This window comes from Ascaphus truei, chromosome 4 (assembly GCF_040206685.1).
Source record: "Ascaphus truei isolate aAscTru1 chromosome 4, aAscTru1.hap1, whole genome shotgun sequence".
Lineage (NCBI taxonomy): Eukaryota > Metazoa > Chordata > Amphibia > Anura > Ascaphidae > Ascaphus > Ascaphus truei.
This window is the reverse complement of record NC_134486.1, coordinates 339,436,024-339,456,127: the sequence shown is the minus strand read 5'-3', so window position 1 is coordinate 339,456,127 and position 20,104 is coordinate 339,436,024. Positions and strand designations below refer to the sequence as shown.

The window sequence follows — 20,104 nt, the reverse complement described above, 5'->3', positions numbered from 1 at the left end:
TATTGGGTTTATATTGTCCATTAACCCTATCAGTCCCTTTTGGTTAGTAAGGCTAATGACCAGTACTGTAGAGGGGGAGGGATAGGTTTGTTGGAGGACATGAAGGGAGGTTATGGGGGTAGGTAGCCCAGGAGAAATGTAGGTCACCCCAAAGATTTAAGGGGGGAGGTACAGGTATGTCATAGCTGTTGTACCTCTATGCCATACAATGGGTTGTAAGGTACATAATGTGTTTGTATTTTTATATTAACCCCTTCCTTGGTGCCAATGAAGGCATGCATGAAATATACCTTCATGGCTACTATGGCTTCTAAGGAGCTAAAACATTCTTTTTGAAGAGAAATGCCAGGTATATACTCTATTGCAATATATATACCTGGCATATTCATTAGAATATGGCTAACGTGGGCCAGCGGTACTGGCAGCTAGGGCTGGGGTGCCTTATCCCGGCATTAACCGAGTTAACAGAGTTCTGAGTATCTGGGCCTTATTTTTAATTTAAAAAGGATTCCCTGACAATTAACTGCTTGTGCAATGGACCCAAGCAGGTCTCTCTCTTTATCATCTCCAGAGGTCCATCGTTATCAGGAGAGTATTCCAAAAGGGATGAGTGTGAAAGTATTGCATTTTCTAAAGAAGCTGTAGGTCTGGCTCTAGAAGAGGATTCTGAAAAATAATTTTAAATCCCACTACTACCTGGACTACCCAATGATGGCACTTTTTGGTCCTGACTGACTATTAAAGGGACATCTTTTAATGTGGTGTAGCATGGAAGAAGTAAACATTTCCTGCTTCAGACAGTGGAAGAGCTATTTTTTGTTTTTGTCCATGGCATACAAATATGCTCCTTGACTGGTGGTGGCAGTCTTGCTTTATCAGTACTGTTCCATCACCTTGCTTATCTTCAACCAGATAATTTATAGCCCCTCTTCTGCATAAAACCTTTTTCACTGCCCACACATGTGGAACGCCCTTCCTCTAAATATCCACGGTGTACCTTCTCTATCCCCTTTTAAGGCTTATTTCTAAAGACACCTCTTTAACTAGGCTTTTCAGTAGCTTTATGCCCTCACCCTTTGCATAGGCTTACCAGAAAATTCTTATATTGTCTCTGTAAGTCCTACCTCCATACACATAGATTGTAAGCTCTTCAGGGAAGGGGTACCTTTTCCTAATATTTACATTTATTTTTGAAGCACTTTTTCAATTCTCATTCTATTTTGTTGTGTTAGTTACTGCTGCGAAACCCTATGTACACAGATGGCATTATATAAATAAACATACAATATACTTACATACCTACTGTGACAGAAACCACAGAGTTGGGATCAATGCTATACAGTATGTATGTATGGCTCCTGGGATACTTGACAGCTTCTATCCTGTTTAGACCAGCGATTAGCTGCTGCCTGGTTTCTTTCACCTGCCCTGCTAAGTGGGAAGCAGGTATTTAAAGCTGGTTTCCTGCTCCTCTTTCTCTCTCCAAGAGCCTAGAGGCTGGTCTGCTGTGAGCAAAGAGAAAGGAAGAATCTTTCCCCCTACCGTAGTGGTAAATTTACCTGGTTACATAGTTATCCTATAAGCTGTTACCTTATTTTGTTGGAAGCGGGCAAGCCGCCCAACCCGAGTCAGGGAAACTTTCAGTTTAGTTATTGCTCAGTTGAGCAGGGTTTGTTTTGTATTTTTGTCAACCTGTTGCAGTCCCAGTGCCTGGGACTGAAAAAAACAAAAAAACAAGAAAAAGCCTGGTAAAGGAACAGTGTGGTACATCTGGTTTATGAACTCACCCTAAAGACTAGAATGTGTTCAAGCGGGCCCGGACAGGCGGCGGGACCACACAGACGATGCCGTTTGTCACAATACACAGGGGCAGAGTAGTCACACTGCTTTTCAATGTCAAAGTTTCCTTGTTATGGCTTTGCCTCACTGACTCCCCAGGTTTAGTACCACTACCACCTCTAACATCAGAAACACGCATATCCCGCTGCTTTTCTGCCTCTAGCACAGATTCAAAAGCAAGAATAATGCACTCTACATCTCTATCACTCTCGCTACTGTACCTGAGCTTTTGTTGGAGTCAAGGGAAGTAGAGAACTTGGTGAATAGCTCAGTACCTTATGAGTCAATGTTGATATTCTCTCTTTTCCACTGTGACAGCTATGTTCAATTATACTGTTCTTCATTACAGTTTTTTTAATCTTTATAGTCAGTATAAGCATTTATCTATGGAGCATCTTTACAATTTATTAGCAGGAGATATTATCCTAAACAGAGGAGTATCAGAAGATATCCTGAGAAAAATAATGAACAGCTGGTGATTTCCTTCAGGAATGACGTGAAGGTATTGTTTATTAAAAATAATTTTACCAGATTTTTCCCATGTGCTTTTAAATAAATTCCAAAAATAGGAGATCCTCTGTTACCTTTTGGGTAAACAAAACACTAAGACTAGTGCTGAATAAATTAAGGTTAATTTAAATGATTATTAGTACTGCTGGTTGTTGTACAGTACAAGTGTCGCTTCAAAAACCTACTAAATAAACTTTTAAATAATAACTAATGGCAAATTAAAGATTAGATAAAGAAAGTTACTGCAAAATCTAAAATAACTGAGACCATGAGAAAAAGGAGTGTCTTCTCTGTCTTCTCTGTCTTCTCTGTCTTCTCTGTCTTCTCTGTCTCATTTTTCCGTGTGCAAATCAAAAAATGTGAACCTTTTTATATAAAAACAAATCATCGAATGGCTACATTTATTTGTTTTCTTTTGTATTTCACTTGGATTAGAAAATGTGTTCGGTATCTTAACTCGCTGTTTAGACTCCAATGGGTTTATTCAATAAAGTGTGATAATGCCGATTTCAGCACCACCATGCGGAAAGTCCCGGTGGCATTAATGGAGCTTTCCGTGTGGTGACACCAAATCGGTGCTATCGCCCATTAATGATTAAGCCCCAAAGACTTCATTCTTGAACTGCTTAACTCAGAGTTTCGAAGTAAAAGTAGAAATTTGCTGAGTTCAGATTTCGAACCGGTGAACATGCCCATCCTTGGAAAATATGAGCCTGTATGTTTAGTGGAATGTACCATGTCCAAACACTCACAAAAAAGAGTGTGAAATAATATGGCTAATACTAAGGAATCACAACGCTATTAACTCATTCAGTTCTGAAAATGATTACTTTACCAGTCCCACAAACAGTAAACATTTCTGTAAGATCCAAAATGTGTACTGTATGTATATATAATAATTCCTATTAAGTGTCTTACCTTGTGAATTCAGTGAGGTCAATCTGTGATGTTACTTCATAAGCTTTGGCTTTAGGCATGGAACCTTCCACTCTCTTGGCTTTTTTCTTATTCATACCTAAACCTAAAAGAATATCAAATCCCTTTTCATCTCGAGCTGCTACTGGAATTCTTGTTGGACAAACAGATTCTGCAAAGCAAACAACAACACAATGTCACATTTAGTGGCCAGAGTGATAATTAGGTTAATATGTCAATGCATCATCAAATGTGAATTTTCCAGCTTCTTAAAATATTAAATGGGATGTTAGTAAAAAAAAAAAGCGTCACTGTTTCTTAAATATAATGTCAATATATACCAGTAAACTAAAACTAATTTAACTAATATCTTAAAATATTTGTATGTTCTCCTCAGCAGTCATAAGGCAACTATTGTGGATTTGTAATACCATTTCTGACACTGGAAGGCTGAAGAACATGAATATTAATAACTAATTTCTCTAACTAATTACACTTTTTTTTTTTACAAGCATCTTCATTCCTTCGTTACCTTAAGTAATGCATAATTTCTAATTTGCTGGATCTTAAAAGTAAAACCGTAAGATAAATAATATCAATAGAGACAATTGAACACCACTTAGGTTGCACAGAGCAGGAGTATCAAACTTGGATAATTGTTGGAAGTGCCACCAATCACCACGCATAACTGGCTTATTGTGGCTCTGCCAAAAGGTGTCATCTTTTGGCAACAAAATTAACAAGAAATTAAAAAAAAATTTGAATGTGATTTTGAACCTGGCTAAATAATATTCATATTAAATGATGGCTTAGTTTTATAGACGATGTGCTGTTTTTAGAGCAGGGATGTAGAGAGGAATTTCCAGAATTTACTGATGCCTTAAACTGGAAGGATTAACATAAATCTCACTCGATATATCTGACAGATTTTTTTCTTTTTAGATACCAAGATTATTCTGTCAGACGATGAAATATTGAGACTGATATGTTTCGAAAATCCACAGCAACAAACACTTTATTACATTTCACTAGTTCACAACCCACAAGCCTTAAGAAAAGAATTCCAGTGGGACAGTTTTTGTGTCTTAAATGCAGCTACAGTACTTTAGTGAAGAAGTCTTTCTAATAAGAGCCAGAGAGCTGTCAGAGTTGTTTGTACAAAGAGGCCATAGTGTAGGTTGTATTAAAAAGGCTTTTAAAAGAGCATGTAATACTGAACGTGATCTCCTTCTAATCCAATAAAAAATAAGGATAGTAAAAACACGGAACAGATGGTACAGTTAATTTCAACCTATAATGCACAATAGCAAGATGTGAGGAATGTATTAAAGAGGCACTGGCATATTTTGAATACGATTGAATGATTTATGACCTTTTCTAAATTCTAGAGTTATTACAATTTTAGTCTATAGCCATGGTATGTGTAAAAAAAATTCATACATCCTGTAATTAAAAGATTGTATCATTGCAGTTCTTGTAAAGCTTGTTAATTTACTGTATGAAAGGGAATATATATTTTTTTTTTTGCAGTGCCCCAAAAAAGAGTTTATAATTCCTGATTACATCAATTTCCTAGGTAAGAATGCGATCTATGGTTTGGTATGTTCTTGTGGTTTACTTTATATTGGCATGGCCTTTAGTGAACTGAGAAGGCATGTTTTAGAACATGCAGGTAGTATTAAAAATCCTGTAACCGATATGAGTATAGGCAAAACCTTTCCTGATTATCACCAAGATAACATTGAGACTTTGTGTGCCTTTCGTATTGAAAAAGTTAATGTTGGGATTAGTTAGAGGTAGTATTGCTGAAAAACTGTTATTACAGAGGGAAAGCCACTGGATCTATCTGTTAAATACCATAAGACCAGCGGGCTTTAATGAAGAACTATTATTCACTGGATTTCTTTAACTATTCTGCTTTATTTCCTGTAATTTAGGGGTGTGGGGGTAATAATGTGGTGTCTATTTACATGTATCTATGGGTTGATGACATCAGTATGTGAGGAGAATATATATATATATATATATACACACACACACACACACACACACACACACACAACAGACAGACCTCTAAGCTCCCCTGATGAAGCATTTGGTGAAACGTTTGTTGGGTGTGTTTCAGATTGGTGGACCCCATGGCTGCTTAACAATTGGTGTCTATCTCCCAGGACATCTTGCTTGTAGCATGCAGATTTGTTGAAGTGTTTCTCGGGTTCTGAACATGCATTTCCAGCATTTATGAAAGTCATTACCTGGACTTACCTTTGAGACATTTCAGATTTTGTATTATGACACACAATTAACCTTTTTTGATTCATACTGTGTGCCACTTATATTAGTATTATGTTCTTCTGACCATATATTAGATAAGTTTATTATTGCACAGTGTTTGGGATTATACCCGGGTAACCTGTGACTGCTCTGGGAGGTCCTATATGCAAACTCCCTCAAGTCACAAGGTTATATTATTAACTGCTGATTTTTACTGTGTCATTTTTTTAAACTGTGTGAAACTTAGGGAATCCTACCATTGTTTTTAGTGAGGTGTCCAATAAAAGTGCATTTTGATATATTGTTCTAATAAATTCATATATTTTTACCTTTTTGTCTCCGTGTCGTACTTTAGGAGATTTCTTCCCTACTACTGTTCAGTTTTATATTTCCTGTGTGAGCACAGTCATGCATTATAGTTTTTATTTGAGTTCATACTTTGGAGATGCTGTTTTGGGCAAAGGTTGTTTATTACTTTTCATCCGTTTGAGTGCTACTGGTTTTTTTTATCCTAAATAATAATAATGTAAGGCTTAGATAACAACATTAAAACAAAAATATTTGATGGATATTTTCCACAATATTAGTGATTAAAAACCATGTACGGCATATAGTAAATGAAAAATTGAGTAAATTCCTGAAGAAGATCACTGGACTATGTTGATATTTTACTGACCTTAACGGACCCAGACCATGTGCTCCCAGCTCTTTTAGATAAAATTAATATTTTTAAAATATTTAAAGATTTTACAGATTTAATCAATCATCTCCGACATAGGCAGATTTTAATAGGCAGGAATTTAATACCTTCGTCTCTGATAAACAAGGTTAACTTAATTAAGATTAATATTACAGCTTTTATAAATTACCATACCGTATATGCATTCTTCTTCTTCTTCTTAGAATTAATGAAACTACTATACTAAAAAAAACAGCTTACTAAACATGTTTCTTTGGAATGAGAACACTTAAAATGCAGCAATCCATGCAATATCCTACATATGTGTTTTTTTTTAAATAAATTAGATCATTCTTACTACATTTTTTTAAAATTCAACTTTAATGCCATTTTTAATGCGTTTTAATATACTGAGCATCCTTTTATTTCTTTAGCAAGTTTTAGCCCACTTCCCCAGCAGTGCAAGATCTTTGCAACACTTTCCAGTTTGTGATGATTTGTTGACAATATTCCCAGCAGTTTGAACTACAAACTGCAAACTGCCACAATACCACAACAATGTAACCTTTAGTAATATAAGAATACATTTTAGCTGCTAAGGTACACTGACTGAAGGATTGAAACTGAACGGTAGCCATTACGTGAACCCTAGGAAGCAAGATCTTTGCTGATCAAACGTGGGAGAACATATCGATCAGCAGCTTTTTTTTTTTTTTTTTTTTTTTTTAAGTTTTCCTTGGACTGCCCCTTTAAATAGTAAGTCTACAGTATGTAAGTGACAAAGAACAACTAGTCTGGGGTGTTTAAACGAACCAAATTGTAAACTATTAAATGGCATTCAATTTACATCTAACACTCAAATGGCACAAATCATTATATTCTAATCTTCCACAATAGTCATTCCTAGAGAGCCACATTTAATCATATTTACCACCTTCCATAATAATTAGTTCTCTATAAAACATAAGACATACCAAACACTATCATAAAAAAGTATCATTTAATTTTGCCCCATACTTACTGTCATGATATTATCATGAGATATTATATATTTTAATCCATCTGGTGCTTCAGGGGTGAATAGTACAACACTTTGGGTTTACAAATAAAATATATTGGGTATATGACAGGTCAAGATCTTTTCTGGGTCTGTGCGGACTTCAAAGATAACTTAATTGGGGGGGTGCTACAGTATCCTAGATAGCCCAATAAAAGTAACAAATTTGGGGTTTGGAGGGTCAAATGCTTACCCCATACTATTCTGTAAGCCTCCAAAGAAGCCTCATGGTTTGTGAAGAATTAGTTGTGCATTCCAGAGGGAGGTGACACACAGTTGAAGGACCTTATTAAAAATGAGACTATCCTGTGATGTCGTCTGCTGAACATGCTAAGAGTCACGTGTGTGTTAGTGGCACAGAGTGTCTTGTACTGACACCACACATTGCATGGATAAGAGGTGCCAAGGACAGATATCCCCATCTGTCACTCAAGTTTACGATTAAAACGGTCAGTAGTAGTCTTGTTGCGTCCATCATGAGCCCCAAAGTCTGTTAATGTGACTCATGTACTGAATGTCTAAATATTAGAGAAGGGACGTTATGAGTGAGTTTATATACTGAGGGAAAGTTTTTAAATATTGTAATTGTAGAAGTTTTTTTACTGTTATAAAACTGTCAATCTCACAATTGATTTACGAAAGAGGTGGGCTTATGTTGTTGCAATGGGGGGAAAAATCATACTTAAATCTGAGAAATGTATTATGAAACACATAATGCAACAAGCAGTTCTACGCAACAGCAGAGCAATACGGTTTCCCACAGATAGCCATGGGGACATCACAGAGAGCAAATACAGTTTAGCAGGACTCATAGCCAAGCTCACTGCAGGGGGCAGACACCATTATTTACTCTGAGATTTTCTCTCCCTACACACTATCACTTTGTGACCTCGTACACTCTTTCGGCTTTATATATAATCTCTATGCAGATAATACGCAGATATATCTATCCACCCCTACCCTCACACCTGCAATCTAGTCCCAAGACACTGATTTGCCTCCTGGCTTTATCCTCGTGGACTTAAAATGTCTAAACTTAATGTCTATAACTGAGCCCCCTAAAACTGGCCTAATATTCACTTTTTCCATTACAGTAAATAGTACTACCATCTATCCTGTCACCAAAGTACGTTGTCTAGGAATTACATTTGACTCCTCACTTTCCTTCTCCATTCACATTCATAAAATGTGTCTCTTCCTCCGTAATATTGCCAAGTCCCTCACACTCTGTATACGCCAAGCACCTTTTCTCCCTACCATTAAGTCAAAACTCAAAATCACATCCTAAATGAAGCATTTTATTAACTTGGACTTATGGCTAATGCCCCACACCCACAGTCGCTCCTACCAACCATTGTGACCTGGCACTCCCATCTACTGCAGTTATTCCCTCACCTACTGTCTATAAATCTCCTAACATACTGCTTAGATTGTAAGATCTCCAGGGCAGGGATTCCCTTTCCTATTGTGATTTTGTTTGTTGTACTTATTGTACTATAATTCCCTGTACTGTATTGTCTTTTTTGTAAAGCGCTGAGTACACTGTGGGCGCTATATAAAGAAATACATACATACAATTAGCTAATTATACTGCACAGCAGAGTATTGTGCACCAAAAGGACCACGCCCAAGGTCTAAGAGCTGACCAAAAACAGTAACAAACAATTTTTACCTGTATACAGTAACTTAAAAAGAAACAAAACAAGGCACTTACCTGCTTCTGAAGCACACATAACATCATAGAGGGATGTCTTGCTCCAATTTTAAAGCATCAGAACTCTCCACAGAGGATCTTAATAGATTATTTAACTAATTAAAGGCATGCTATGGCTTTGGAGTACTAGGCAGCATAGCCTTTGTCCACAACCCTGGCCTTCACACACCAGACTGTTGTACCATCAAATGGCAGCAGCGAAAACATCTTTAAGTAAGCAGGAGGGCTCGACTTGCCGCTAAATGTCACATACAGTATGCATTGGGCATTAATGTTTAGCCCAATGGCTAGGACCACTGGTAAAACTACACCTGGTTGCTCTCCAATGGCCAAACAAATGTTTTGTAACATTTGGGGGCTTAGAACCCAGCAATAGGAAAACCTGAAGGTGACCTGTACCAGGATGCATCAGAAAAATAACAACCCCAGTAAGAAGAGAGCCTACCTACACTCTTAAGTGGTAGGACAAAAATACCTGCTAATTTTGCTGTAAAGAGGAGAGAAGGAAGCCTCATAGGGGCTGATAGAACTTATTTGTTGACATTTTTACGTTGGAGAGTACAGGAATGCAAGATTATAGAGAGAGGGGGAAAAAAAGGAAGTGTAGGAGAGAGGGAAAACTGTAATCTACTCCATACTGTAAACACAAAAAACAAAACTGTGCGCTACTACCTCACTACCTATAAAGTTTAAATGTATAAATATATACAGTGCAGTGACTATACCATCAATTTAGTGATAAAAAATTTATAAAAAATTAAACCACAACTCCCACAGTGAGATAATTATACATTAAATAATAAGTGCCACATAACCGTGTTGGGGATAATGGCGTCTGCAGCTGTAAACGCAGGGGTGGCTCAGCACCCCACACACACTAAGAGAAGTAGTTAATTCTACGAAACTAGTTGGATGTAACATTCTATTGCCTTATATCTGCTTACATTGGCCTTTGTCTATGTATTGGCCTGTCCTGTTTTTATTTCATCCTGTGTGCTGTTTTGGACACTTGTGAGAGACTTTGTAAGACTGTTCAAACTTCCCTATTGAATCCACCACTGCTGCATCGTGGCACACTGAGGGCACCCCAGCAAGCTGCGTTTTAACCTCTGTGCAGAGGATACACCTGCCGAGGTACAGGAGCAGCTTCATATCGGCCAGGAAGCAGGAGCGATTTCACCGAGCCCCAGTACCAGCTGCTGAACCTGGCTGCATGAAGGGAAATCCCCTTGGGAGTGAAAAGACTGACGTCCTGCCCCAGAATCAACTGAGCTGCAGCAGCAGAGGGAAGCAAGCACCTGAATCTACAGCTAACAGCTGCCGAGTGGTAAACAGTGTGATACACACTACATGCCTTTTACCAACTTTTTTCATGTACGCAGTTATATTACCCCCTTTTTAATTCTATAATATATTGTTGAATTTGCTTCACTATTTGGCGTTGTGCGCTGTTTTCTTTTGTTTCCATACTCCATACTGTACCTCTTATACCACAAATGTATTACCCTATTCAACTTGAGGACAGATGTTTTCAATATGCAATCATTTCAAGACTTTGGCCTGGATATATCAAACTTTGTTAAACTGAGCTAATATCGGTTAGAAATAAAATAAAATAACAAAGTCTTATTACCACAATGTTATGATTGTGCACATCATCATTATGGTAATAATCTACCGGGAGCAATATTTAACAATAGGTCGCGATGTGGGAATTAACACAACCATTAATAATGCGTTAATTACCCTATCACAATCGCTTTAATAATATTTTTATTATAGGTGTCTATGACGGCTATTATTACAGAACCGTATGGTAGAAATAATATGAACCCCTTTGATGCCTCTGTTTACCAAGGTACACCACAGGACTCAAAGGGGTTACGACAATAAAAACAAACTACACTAAATATCCCTTTGGCTACCTTAGTGGCTAGTAAAGCATTGTCACATAAAGTAGAGTAGAGGTAGATCCACTCTGCCTCACGTTTGAGCAGCCGGTTGTCAATATTACCACCGCGTATGTTATTTCTAAGATGTTCTATGCCTATAAATGAAAGACATTTAACATCCCCCTGATAAAATTGGTTCACATGACGGGCTATTGGGGTATCTAAATGTGTCCTGCAATTCACACTAATTCTTGCAGCTAGCTGCCTTCCATTTTAATGAATATTGTATTCTTTATTTCTTATGTATGTAGACTTTATCTTATGTGAGACTTAATAAAAGTTATGTTTTAACAGTCGCAGGAGTGCTTCAATAAATGAGCTTCTAGCTAGAAGGTATACTGTAGGTGATACACACACCTCTCCTTCTAATTTTTGATATAACTATCATATTCAGCTCATTGAATGCACCCGATGCTACTCTAAGCATTTGTGGACAAACCCATATTTCATTCCTTTCTCTATACTATAAGTGAGCAGTATATCCCGTTTGTGTTTTCGAACTTCTAATGAGCCAAACATGCTTTTATGATAAAAGTTAAGGGCACGGCTCAATTCCTTTGGGTTTTGCTGGATTATTAAAAGAAGGGCACAATCAGCCTACCAGTCCACACCCTCATCTGAATTGTGTGCGCTTCTGTCACAGACTGTAGTTTTTACCAATGATGATGCAGGACAATGTACTGAAAACAACTGGTGAATAAACTCCCTTTCTCTTTCTATTGAATTATGTTTGCTTGCTGTTGTTTTGATTTATTGCTATGGTGTGTTACATTATATTTTTATTTATAAAATGTTTAACCAGGAATTAATACATGCAGAGTTACCTCTTGTTTTCAAGTATGTCCTGGGCATAGAGTTATGATGACAAATAATACATGGTTACAAATACATATGTAGCCCTCTTTCCCCTACCCTCTGGGAAATGGTCTTGCTAGTGGTGTATTCTGTGGCTGCTGTGGTCAGACCTATGAGGCAAACAGAAGGCCGGAGATCTCTGCGGTGGTGTGGGGAGTATCAGGACAGGTTTGTCGTGATTTCCTCAGTGGTCAGCGCCTCCAGTCCAAGAGGATCCTGAGGTTTCAGGATGCACCTTATGGACACTTCTTTCTTTTAGTCATTACCATGCTTCAAGGACTACACCAATTGTTGCTTTGAATTAAGTTTATTGGCAGTAGTATGTGTAGTACATTCACTGGATCATTATCACTGCACCCTATATCTTCTTTGACTCAGTCTCAGTCACTTCTCTAGCAGAAGACCTCTCTGCAGTATCTGTATACTCTGTCATCTCTGCCAGAAGAACATCCTTTTCTGATCACTATCCCAGACAGAACTCTCTCAGAGAAGACCAGATCTAACATACACTCACTGCTCTACACTATATAGAAGAGCAGCCCTCTCCTCCCCTGGGGAGTGGCTAGTAAGTCACCCTATTCTTGTCATAGGCCCCCCTTACTTTAGTGTGAGGCCACTATAACTTTATTGTTCATACCTGCTGAACATTGTAACATCACACACTGAACATTAGGACGGATTCCCTTTTAGGAATCCTGCCCACACTGCCCACAACCTATGGGGACTTATAGTGGAACTTAAGGCAAGGAATAGTAGTCCAGAGAGACCTGGCTACACATAGTTACATAAGTGAACATGGTATACATTATATACAAGACATTGCATGCACAGTTAAAGATTATACATATTATAGGTGTATGTAACAGTTACAGACCAGATTAAAATGTGAGACAGCTTTAGTTTTAAAAGAACTTAGACTGGGGGCAGCTGTGAGAGTCTCCGGTAGATTGTTCCAGTTTTGGGGTGCACAGTAAGAGAAGGAGGAGCGGCCAGATACTTTGCTGAATCTTGGGACCATGAACAGTCTTTTGAAGTCAGATCTCAAGTGATAAGTGCTGCATGTGGTAGGGGTGAGGAGCTTGATCAGATAGACGGGTAGCTTGTCCAGAAAGTATTTGAAGGCAAGACAGGAAAGATGAACTTTGTGCCTGGACTCAAGTGATGACCAATATAGTTCTTTGAGCATTTCGCAGTGATGTGTGTTGTAGTTGCATTGGAGAACAAAATGGCATTTTGAATTGTAGAGGGTATCAAGTTTGAAAGGTGGGTTTGGTGTGCTGAGCCATATACTATGTCCCCATAGTTGATAATTGACATTAGCATCTGCTGTGCGATACGCTTTCTGACCAGCAGACTTAGGGAGGATTTGTTCCTATAAAGTACACCTAGTTTGACATAGGTTTTTGATATCAGATTATCAAGGTGCATCATAAATGTTAATATCATGGAACAAGTATTCCCATTTCTGTTCTCTCTGTTCACCACCCCCCCCCCCCCCCCTTTGCAGCTTCCTCATTTTCAGCTGCATGTATTTTGCTCCACACACACAGACACACACACACACACTGTGCCTGTGTGATATATTACATTGTTGCCATCTCTGCCTCTGGGCATGTAGTCAGTGAGTTGCTACTGCAGCCTCTGATATCTCTCCTAGAATGGGCTATTCTGCCCTCCCCCCAAGACTATTCCTGTTACCAAGATTCCCCCACACTTCCTTTCATTCCTGACTCTGGCTGAGTGAGTACCTTCATGTTACACTCCTATGGCAAGGCCATCTCTTTTTACCTGTCCTTAACTACAAACTCACAACTACATAACATCCACAAGTGCCTGTATTTACTGCTGCTTTCCTAATAAAGCAAAGAAAATATAGCAGGACTTGGTGTGCTTTGGAAAGAGGGCTGAGTTAAAGCTAACTGGAGCTATTCATACATCACACATGACCCTGGCTTCATGATAGTTAAAAGTTAAATGGGAGTCAAACCATATGTCCAAGTATTTAAAACTAATAACAGGAGCTAGGCTGGTAATAGCGTTATATATATATATTAGTCTATGGGTAGTAATTACCTTTTATGTTCATCAACAGGCTAACTCTTGAATGATATACTACGCTAATACATAGCATTGTGTTAAATATATTTTTCCATGAAGGGGTTAACCACCATTATTACCCGTTTTCGCGGGCTTTTTTTAGCTATAAATGTTCAGGCATCACCACATCTCCTCACTCGAAGACGAAGCCCTATTCCTAAGGGTGAAACGCGTAGAGGAGGAGATCGTGGTGTAGCCCCACTATGCATCTGTGCCAATAAAGTTTTTTGTATCATCCGGGACTTTGAGCAATTCTGTCATGCACAGTAGCGCCTTCAACAAACACAAACCTATCTGCACGCACTGAAGGCAGCACGCGGATGCTGGAGGGAGAAGAGAGCAAGACCCAGACCGGAGTGGAGAACAAAGGTAAGAGTTTTCAACTTTATTTACCTCTCCATACACTCCGGTCACTCTAGGGTCATTTAGTTGCTCCCATATACCCAGGATCATGACGGACTGACACCCTTGGTGCAGTTGCTGTGTGGCTGAAGCGCAGGACAGGTTTTTTCTTTGGTAATAGCGTTGGTTCTGATCTGGAGCTCAGTCATTGGAAGCTTTAAAAATGTAGGGTCCTATGCTATAAGCGTTCATAAGCCACTTATCGAGCACTTATTGGCCAAAATGCCTACTACGAATCTATAAGCGTCGATAAGTGGGCGATAAAAGACTGAATCGGTAAATAAAATGATAAAATATAAGGCAAATGCTTATTTTGAATTGATTGTAATTTTGTTCTATTTGTTTATATTGTTTGGATTCAATTGTTTGGAATTTGGATGGCTTGTTTTTAGTACCTTTTAGGATTGGTAAGCATTATAAATGAATTATTTGTTTTGTTGGCTACTTCTCTGCTACTGGTTTAAATTCATTAATTGTTTTGTTGGCTATTGTTTAAAATTAATTAATTGTTTTGTTGGTTACTGCTTTTATTTATTTAATTGGTTGGCTAGTGCTTTTATTTATTTCATTGGTTGGCTAGTGCTTTTATTTCTTGAATTGGGGTGTTTAGGTGCTTGTGTATATCTTTTATTATTGTGTATTTTTGGCATTCATGCTTTTTGATTAGGGTGACCATTGGCTGCTATAGTGGCTTATCATGCCCATATTATATGGGTATAATGTACCACTATGCCAATCAATGGGTACAGGGTGGGTATAGTAGCCCCGGGATGGGTGGTTAGGCCTCCTGGGTGGGTAGTGGGGGAGGGTGGGTAGTGGGGGAGGGTGGGTTAACCCCCTAATTACTATAGCAGTGATTAACTGCTAAGGTGATTAAGGGGTTAGGGGCCATTAGATTGTATTTTGTCATGTATTCTTTCTGGCATCAGAGGACATGGACCTGCAGTATGCTGATGAGGATGCCCTTCATGATGGCAGAGGTAAGTAGAAAGGTGTATTTACTTTATTTATGCTGGCTGGCTAATGTTTGGTTTTATAATGAGCAAATGAGCTATTATCCATATCTGGATAATAGTTATTTTGCCCATTACTGTACTGTATGTGTTGGGGGCTGGGGGGGGGGGGGAGGGAATGGAGTTGTATTTATTTAAATGTTGGCAAAAAAAAATTGCCACAGGATTGGTACTGCAGGCCAGCAGGGACACGCGGGGACCACCCAAGGGCCTTCAGACACCCTTGGTGACCACCTGAGGACCCCCGGACACCCGCGGGGACCACCCGAGAACCCCGAGACATCCACAGGGACCACCCGAAGGCCCACAGAAACTCGCAGGGGGTCCCGGACCTCAAATCAACTTGGTTCCGCTATAGAGATCCCCTGCTCGTCTACACTAGTATTAAAATGTATATTAAAAATCATTCATTTTGGGTGAGATTTGAACAGGGAGAGGCGGCTCTCTATAAGCAGCTCTCTCTGCATCTGAAAGAAATCGTCGGGTAAGGCTTTTTCAGTGAGGCGATTATCACGTCACTGGCTACTTGCCCGTTTTGGGAATTTTGCAATCACAGATAATCAAGGCTTTCTGGATACCGTGATAGCAACGCTCCAAAAAATAATGATTTAAATGGCCCGGTGATTTTTTTTTTTATGAACGCTTATAGCATAGGCCCCTTAGCCTATTTGGCAAAATGATGTTTAAAAATCTGAGGTTATTGTTTCCCCAGATATCTGCTTCGTAACCATAGTTGCTATTGAGCCTGAATCTCAACCTACTGTAGGAGCCCATAATTATCACTTACTGTAGTGTTACTTTGTGTGTGGTCAGAGGTGTATGTACAGTATGGGGGTTACATATGTAAGGAACTTAAACATTAGACAATTGGGGATTGTGTTGTATTTGTGTACTGTGTGTAGTGATGCTCGGCAGAGGATCACAGGGTACCCAGATTAGTAAGGCATAAAGAAACTAGTTATATCACCCATATGTGTCTGTGTTCTTCTGATCATCTGACGGTAGGCCACGTGTGGCCCAGTAAGTTAGTAATAATGACTCAGGCCCCCACTTCAGCAACAATCATGTCTAAGAGCTAAAAGTAGAGGGGTTATACAGATATTTAAAAACTCCCTGAAAAATCACTTTTTCAAGGAAGCCTATCTGGCATACATCTAACATCCAACTCGCTCCTCCTTAATGGAATCAGCTGTCAGGCTGGATAATACTCCAATCTAAGGAGCACTCCATCCCACAATAAACACCCCCTTTACCTTTTTGTTTCAACATTGTCCCTCATTCCCTCTAGATTGTAAACTCTCACGAGCAGGGCCCTCATAACCTTTTTTTTATCTGTTTGTCCTTACTTGTATTTGTACTGTATGTAACTCTGTTTATGTCATTATCAAACCTCTGTACCCACATTGTACCATGCCGTGGAATATGTTGGCGCTTTACAAATAACAATGAATAATACTAATAAGACCTACGGTATACTAACAAGCCTAATGAGAATCCACAAACACTGGTATTCGGGGCCGCAGCTCTAGCATTGAACAAAACAAGTTGCTTGAAAGCTCCACTGTCACAGCATACTTTTGAGCTCTACTGCTCAAAGCATAGCTAATAAAACTCATGGACAGTAATTTCCTGGGCTTCCTTCCTATACACTGCATATCCTATTAATATATCTTCCAGGTATCTCAGGTGTGCTCGTTTCTTTGCACAAGGCACATTGAACTGGCAACCAGAAAGTGGGAGTGTTCCGCTTTAAAGAAAGCCAGGAAAGCTCTGCTGCTTATACAGTACCTGTAGCTAATCATACTCATGGCCACTCTCCTGACAATACCATTAGCATATCTCCCAGGTATCTAAGGTGTGCTCCTTTTTAAGCACAGGTGTCTCTCCATGCTGTATGTTATGTATTGGAAGGTTTGAGGGGATATATATATATATAGTGCTTGGGAATCTACTAACATAGGAATCTCCCCCTCTCCCAGTCTCTCTGTCTAACTCTCCAGAAAAAAAAACATATTTTAGTGTGTGGATGGAGCTAACGCCACCTTTAGTTAAGATAGGTATAATGTGAGTTTTTGTCATGTTAATTCTGCTTTAAAAATAAGTACAATCTTTGGCTGTTTAACTGCTACTATTCTCCATTTTAATAGATGCAATTTAAACATTACCATTTGTGATAAAGAATATGACTAATTGTCAAATTTAATTCCACGATTTATGACCATGTCAAACCCCATGGTTTGACAAAGACAAACTCGCAGCTATGAAAATATCCCCTTTTGTCTTCTTATTGCATTTGAACCACTAAGGTGTAGACAGAATCAAATGCTTTTCAAAATCTATGAATACTAAATTGAGTGGTAGAGAGTAATACAGTAATTACTTTGGGACATCAATTCTGGGAAGTAGACTGATTGGTCTGGTTCGTGAGGTCTACTTTATCACTTTTTTGTGGAATAGGATTACAATAACATTTCTCAATTGTTCTGGATTTTACCTTCAAGTAGCATATAAAGCATACAAAGAGTTTGCAAGGATTTGCTCTATTTTTTCCACAGCTTCTTTCAAGATTTCAGTTGTAATTCAATCTTCCCCAGGAGTTGTCCCATTCTTCATGGATTTTATTACCTCTGCCACTACACACACACACATACACACACACACACACACACACACACACACACACACACACACACACACACACACACACACACACACACGTGTGTGTGTGTGTCTGTGTGTGTATATATGTATATGTATATGTGTGTGTGTATATATATATATATATATATATATACATACATACATACATATGTCCCTGTCTCCTTTCTTTCAAAGTTGGTATAGAATTACGCACATTTGAGGCTAAAATGATTTGGTTTTGAAACCACTTCTCTACAGATCCAAAATATCAGGCAGCACATTAACTCCAACAATGCAAAAATAAGTGAACATCACTTTGTTTTATTACATTATTTTGAAAGCATCAGTTTACAATCTGTGCTTCTTTTTTTGTCTTTCAAATATTTTAATTAACCATTAAACATAAATATTTGTTATTGGCAGTCATTTTAAATGTACAGTACTTGATTTAAAACAATGAATTGATCAAATGTTGTGTTTTTCTTAACATGGAAAAAAAAAATATAAAACATGCAATTGTATTTTAAAGGGGATATTTAAAAGCTGCCATTTCATGCATAATCTCATTTAATCGTAGTTTATACCTGTACATGTGCAAGTGTTTTAAATGGTTACTAGTGTAACCCATGTTCCTCCTTTCCCCCCCAGACACAGATGCCATATCTAGTGTGTAGTGAGGGCTGGCTACATGTATGTTGGTGGTGCATACCTGCCGGTAACAGGAGGGCCTGAGTCTCCCGCGGTGATGTCGGGGATACAGGACCAGGCTTCTGGGATATATGCCTCCATCTTCTCTTTAGCAACGGTGCAGCGCCTCCATCCTCTATAACTTCCCAGAATGTGGGGTAGGACTCTTATAGAGAAATAACCCTAGTCCCAGGGTGAATGCTCCAGAACACACACACAGTCTGATGTAAAACCGCAATGTCTCTTTATTGTCTTTGATCACAACAGCAGCACTCAGTAGCAGCAGTTCAGATATATTGGTATTCCTCCTCTTCTTCCCTCCAGTAATGTCTCCAGACAGGATGGTCTGGATGGGGCCTCAATACCCCTGCCTCCACTTCCACCAGGGTAGGCCCTGTGGGTGAGGCTAGATCTCCTGCCCCTCACCCCCTGAGCAGGGTGAGGGCATTGGTCCACCTCTATATAGGTCTGTCCTGTTCTTCTCAGTCCTACAGCACTTCAGACCGCACACTCTCCTCAGCTCCCATCTGACGCTCCCAGACTGACCAGCTACCCACGCAGCTGACACAGGGTCATCTCTCCTTTCTCTGGTTCAGCAGACACACTGCTCTCCAGAGACTCCAAACTCTCACAAGCCTGACAGACCAGACTCAACTCCATGCAAAACTGAACCTCCAACAGACTCTCACAGAACTGACATCACACACACACAGGACAGCCCACTAAATAGACTCAGCCCTGCCCCCTATGATGTCAGCAGGACCTCCCCTCTGTCTAGCCTGCACAGAGCTCAGGGGCCTGCCTCTACCACAGAAGCGGGGCTTGGTGAGGGGGAAAAACCCATGGTCACTACTGGCGCCTGCCCTTACCAGGGCTTACTCCAGTAGTAGAAGGATAAGTAGCCCGTTCTGTTTACAGGGGGCTACACTAGCAAGAGAGAATGCATAGTTTTTATATTTTCTTCAAGGTTAACTCTACATAATGTAAAATGTTTGTTTTCTATGTGTGTTATTTCCAAATATATTCATAAACTCTCTAAGAAAAAATCTTGTAAAGAAACATTTGGCACAATTATTTGGAACTAAAATAAAAAATGCTGTCCATGTTTAACTTTCTGGCTCATCATAGAGGAAACATTGTTCTTACACTTCAAATTAAAAAAGTCTCTGTATTAAAGAGTGCTGTGAAATAGCACAAACTCCGAATTAAAAGATGCCAATATGTGTTAGTGTTTCAGGCAGAATTAAACATACATTTTCTATTTTCACTACAGTATCTATTTTTTGCACTGACGAAAGTTATTTGTGTAATTGAAGAAAATTAGGAATACAATAAAATAGATAAAACCAGAGATGCTAACATGTCATTTTGTTTTGCCTCTAAAATGTTTTATGGGTTTTTTCAGTTTTACATTCTGGATTTGAATCAGGAATATGGGGAGATTGTGAACTTGATACAAAAAAAATATGA

The 20,104-nt window shown here is 38.9% G+C and overlaps 1 protein-coding gene across 1 annotated transcript in view; it reads right to left on the bottom strand.

The window, feature by feature from the left end:
* The window catches only part of COL21A1 (collagen type XXI alpha 1 chain), a 313,124-nt gene that overhangs the window by 215,445 nt on the left and 77,575 nt on the right, over positions 1-20,104 (bottom strand). The window contains exon 4 of the mRNA XM_075598156.1: positions 3,268-3,436. Within this exon, the coding sequence (XP_075454271.1) occupies positions 3,268-3,436 (169 nt within the window). The remainder of the gene's footprint in view (positions 1-3,267; positions 3,437-20,104) is intronic.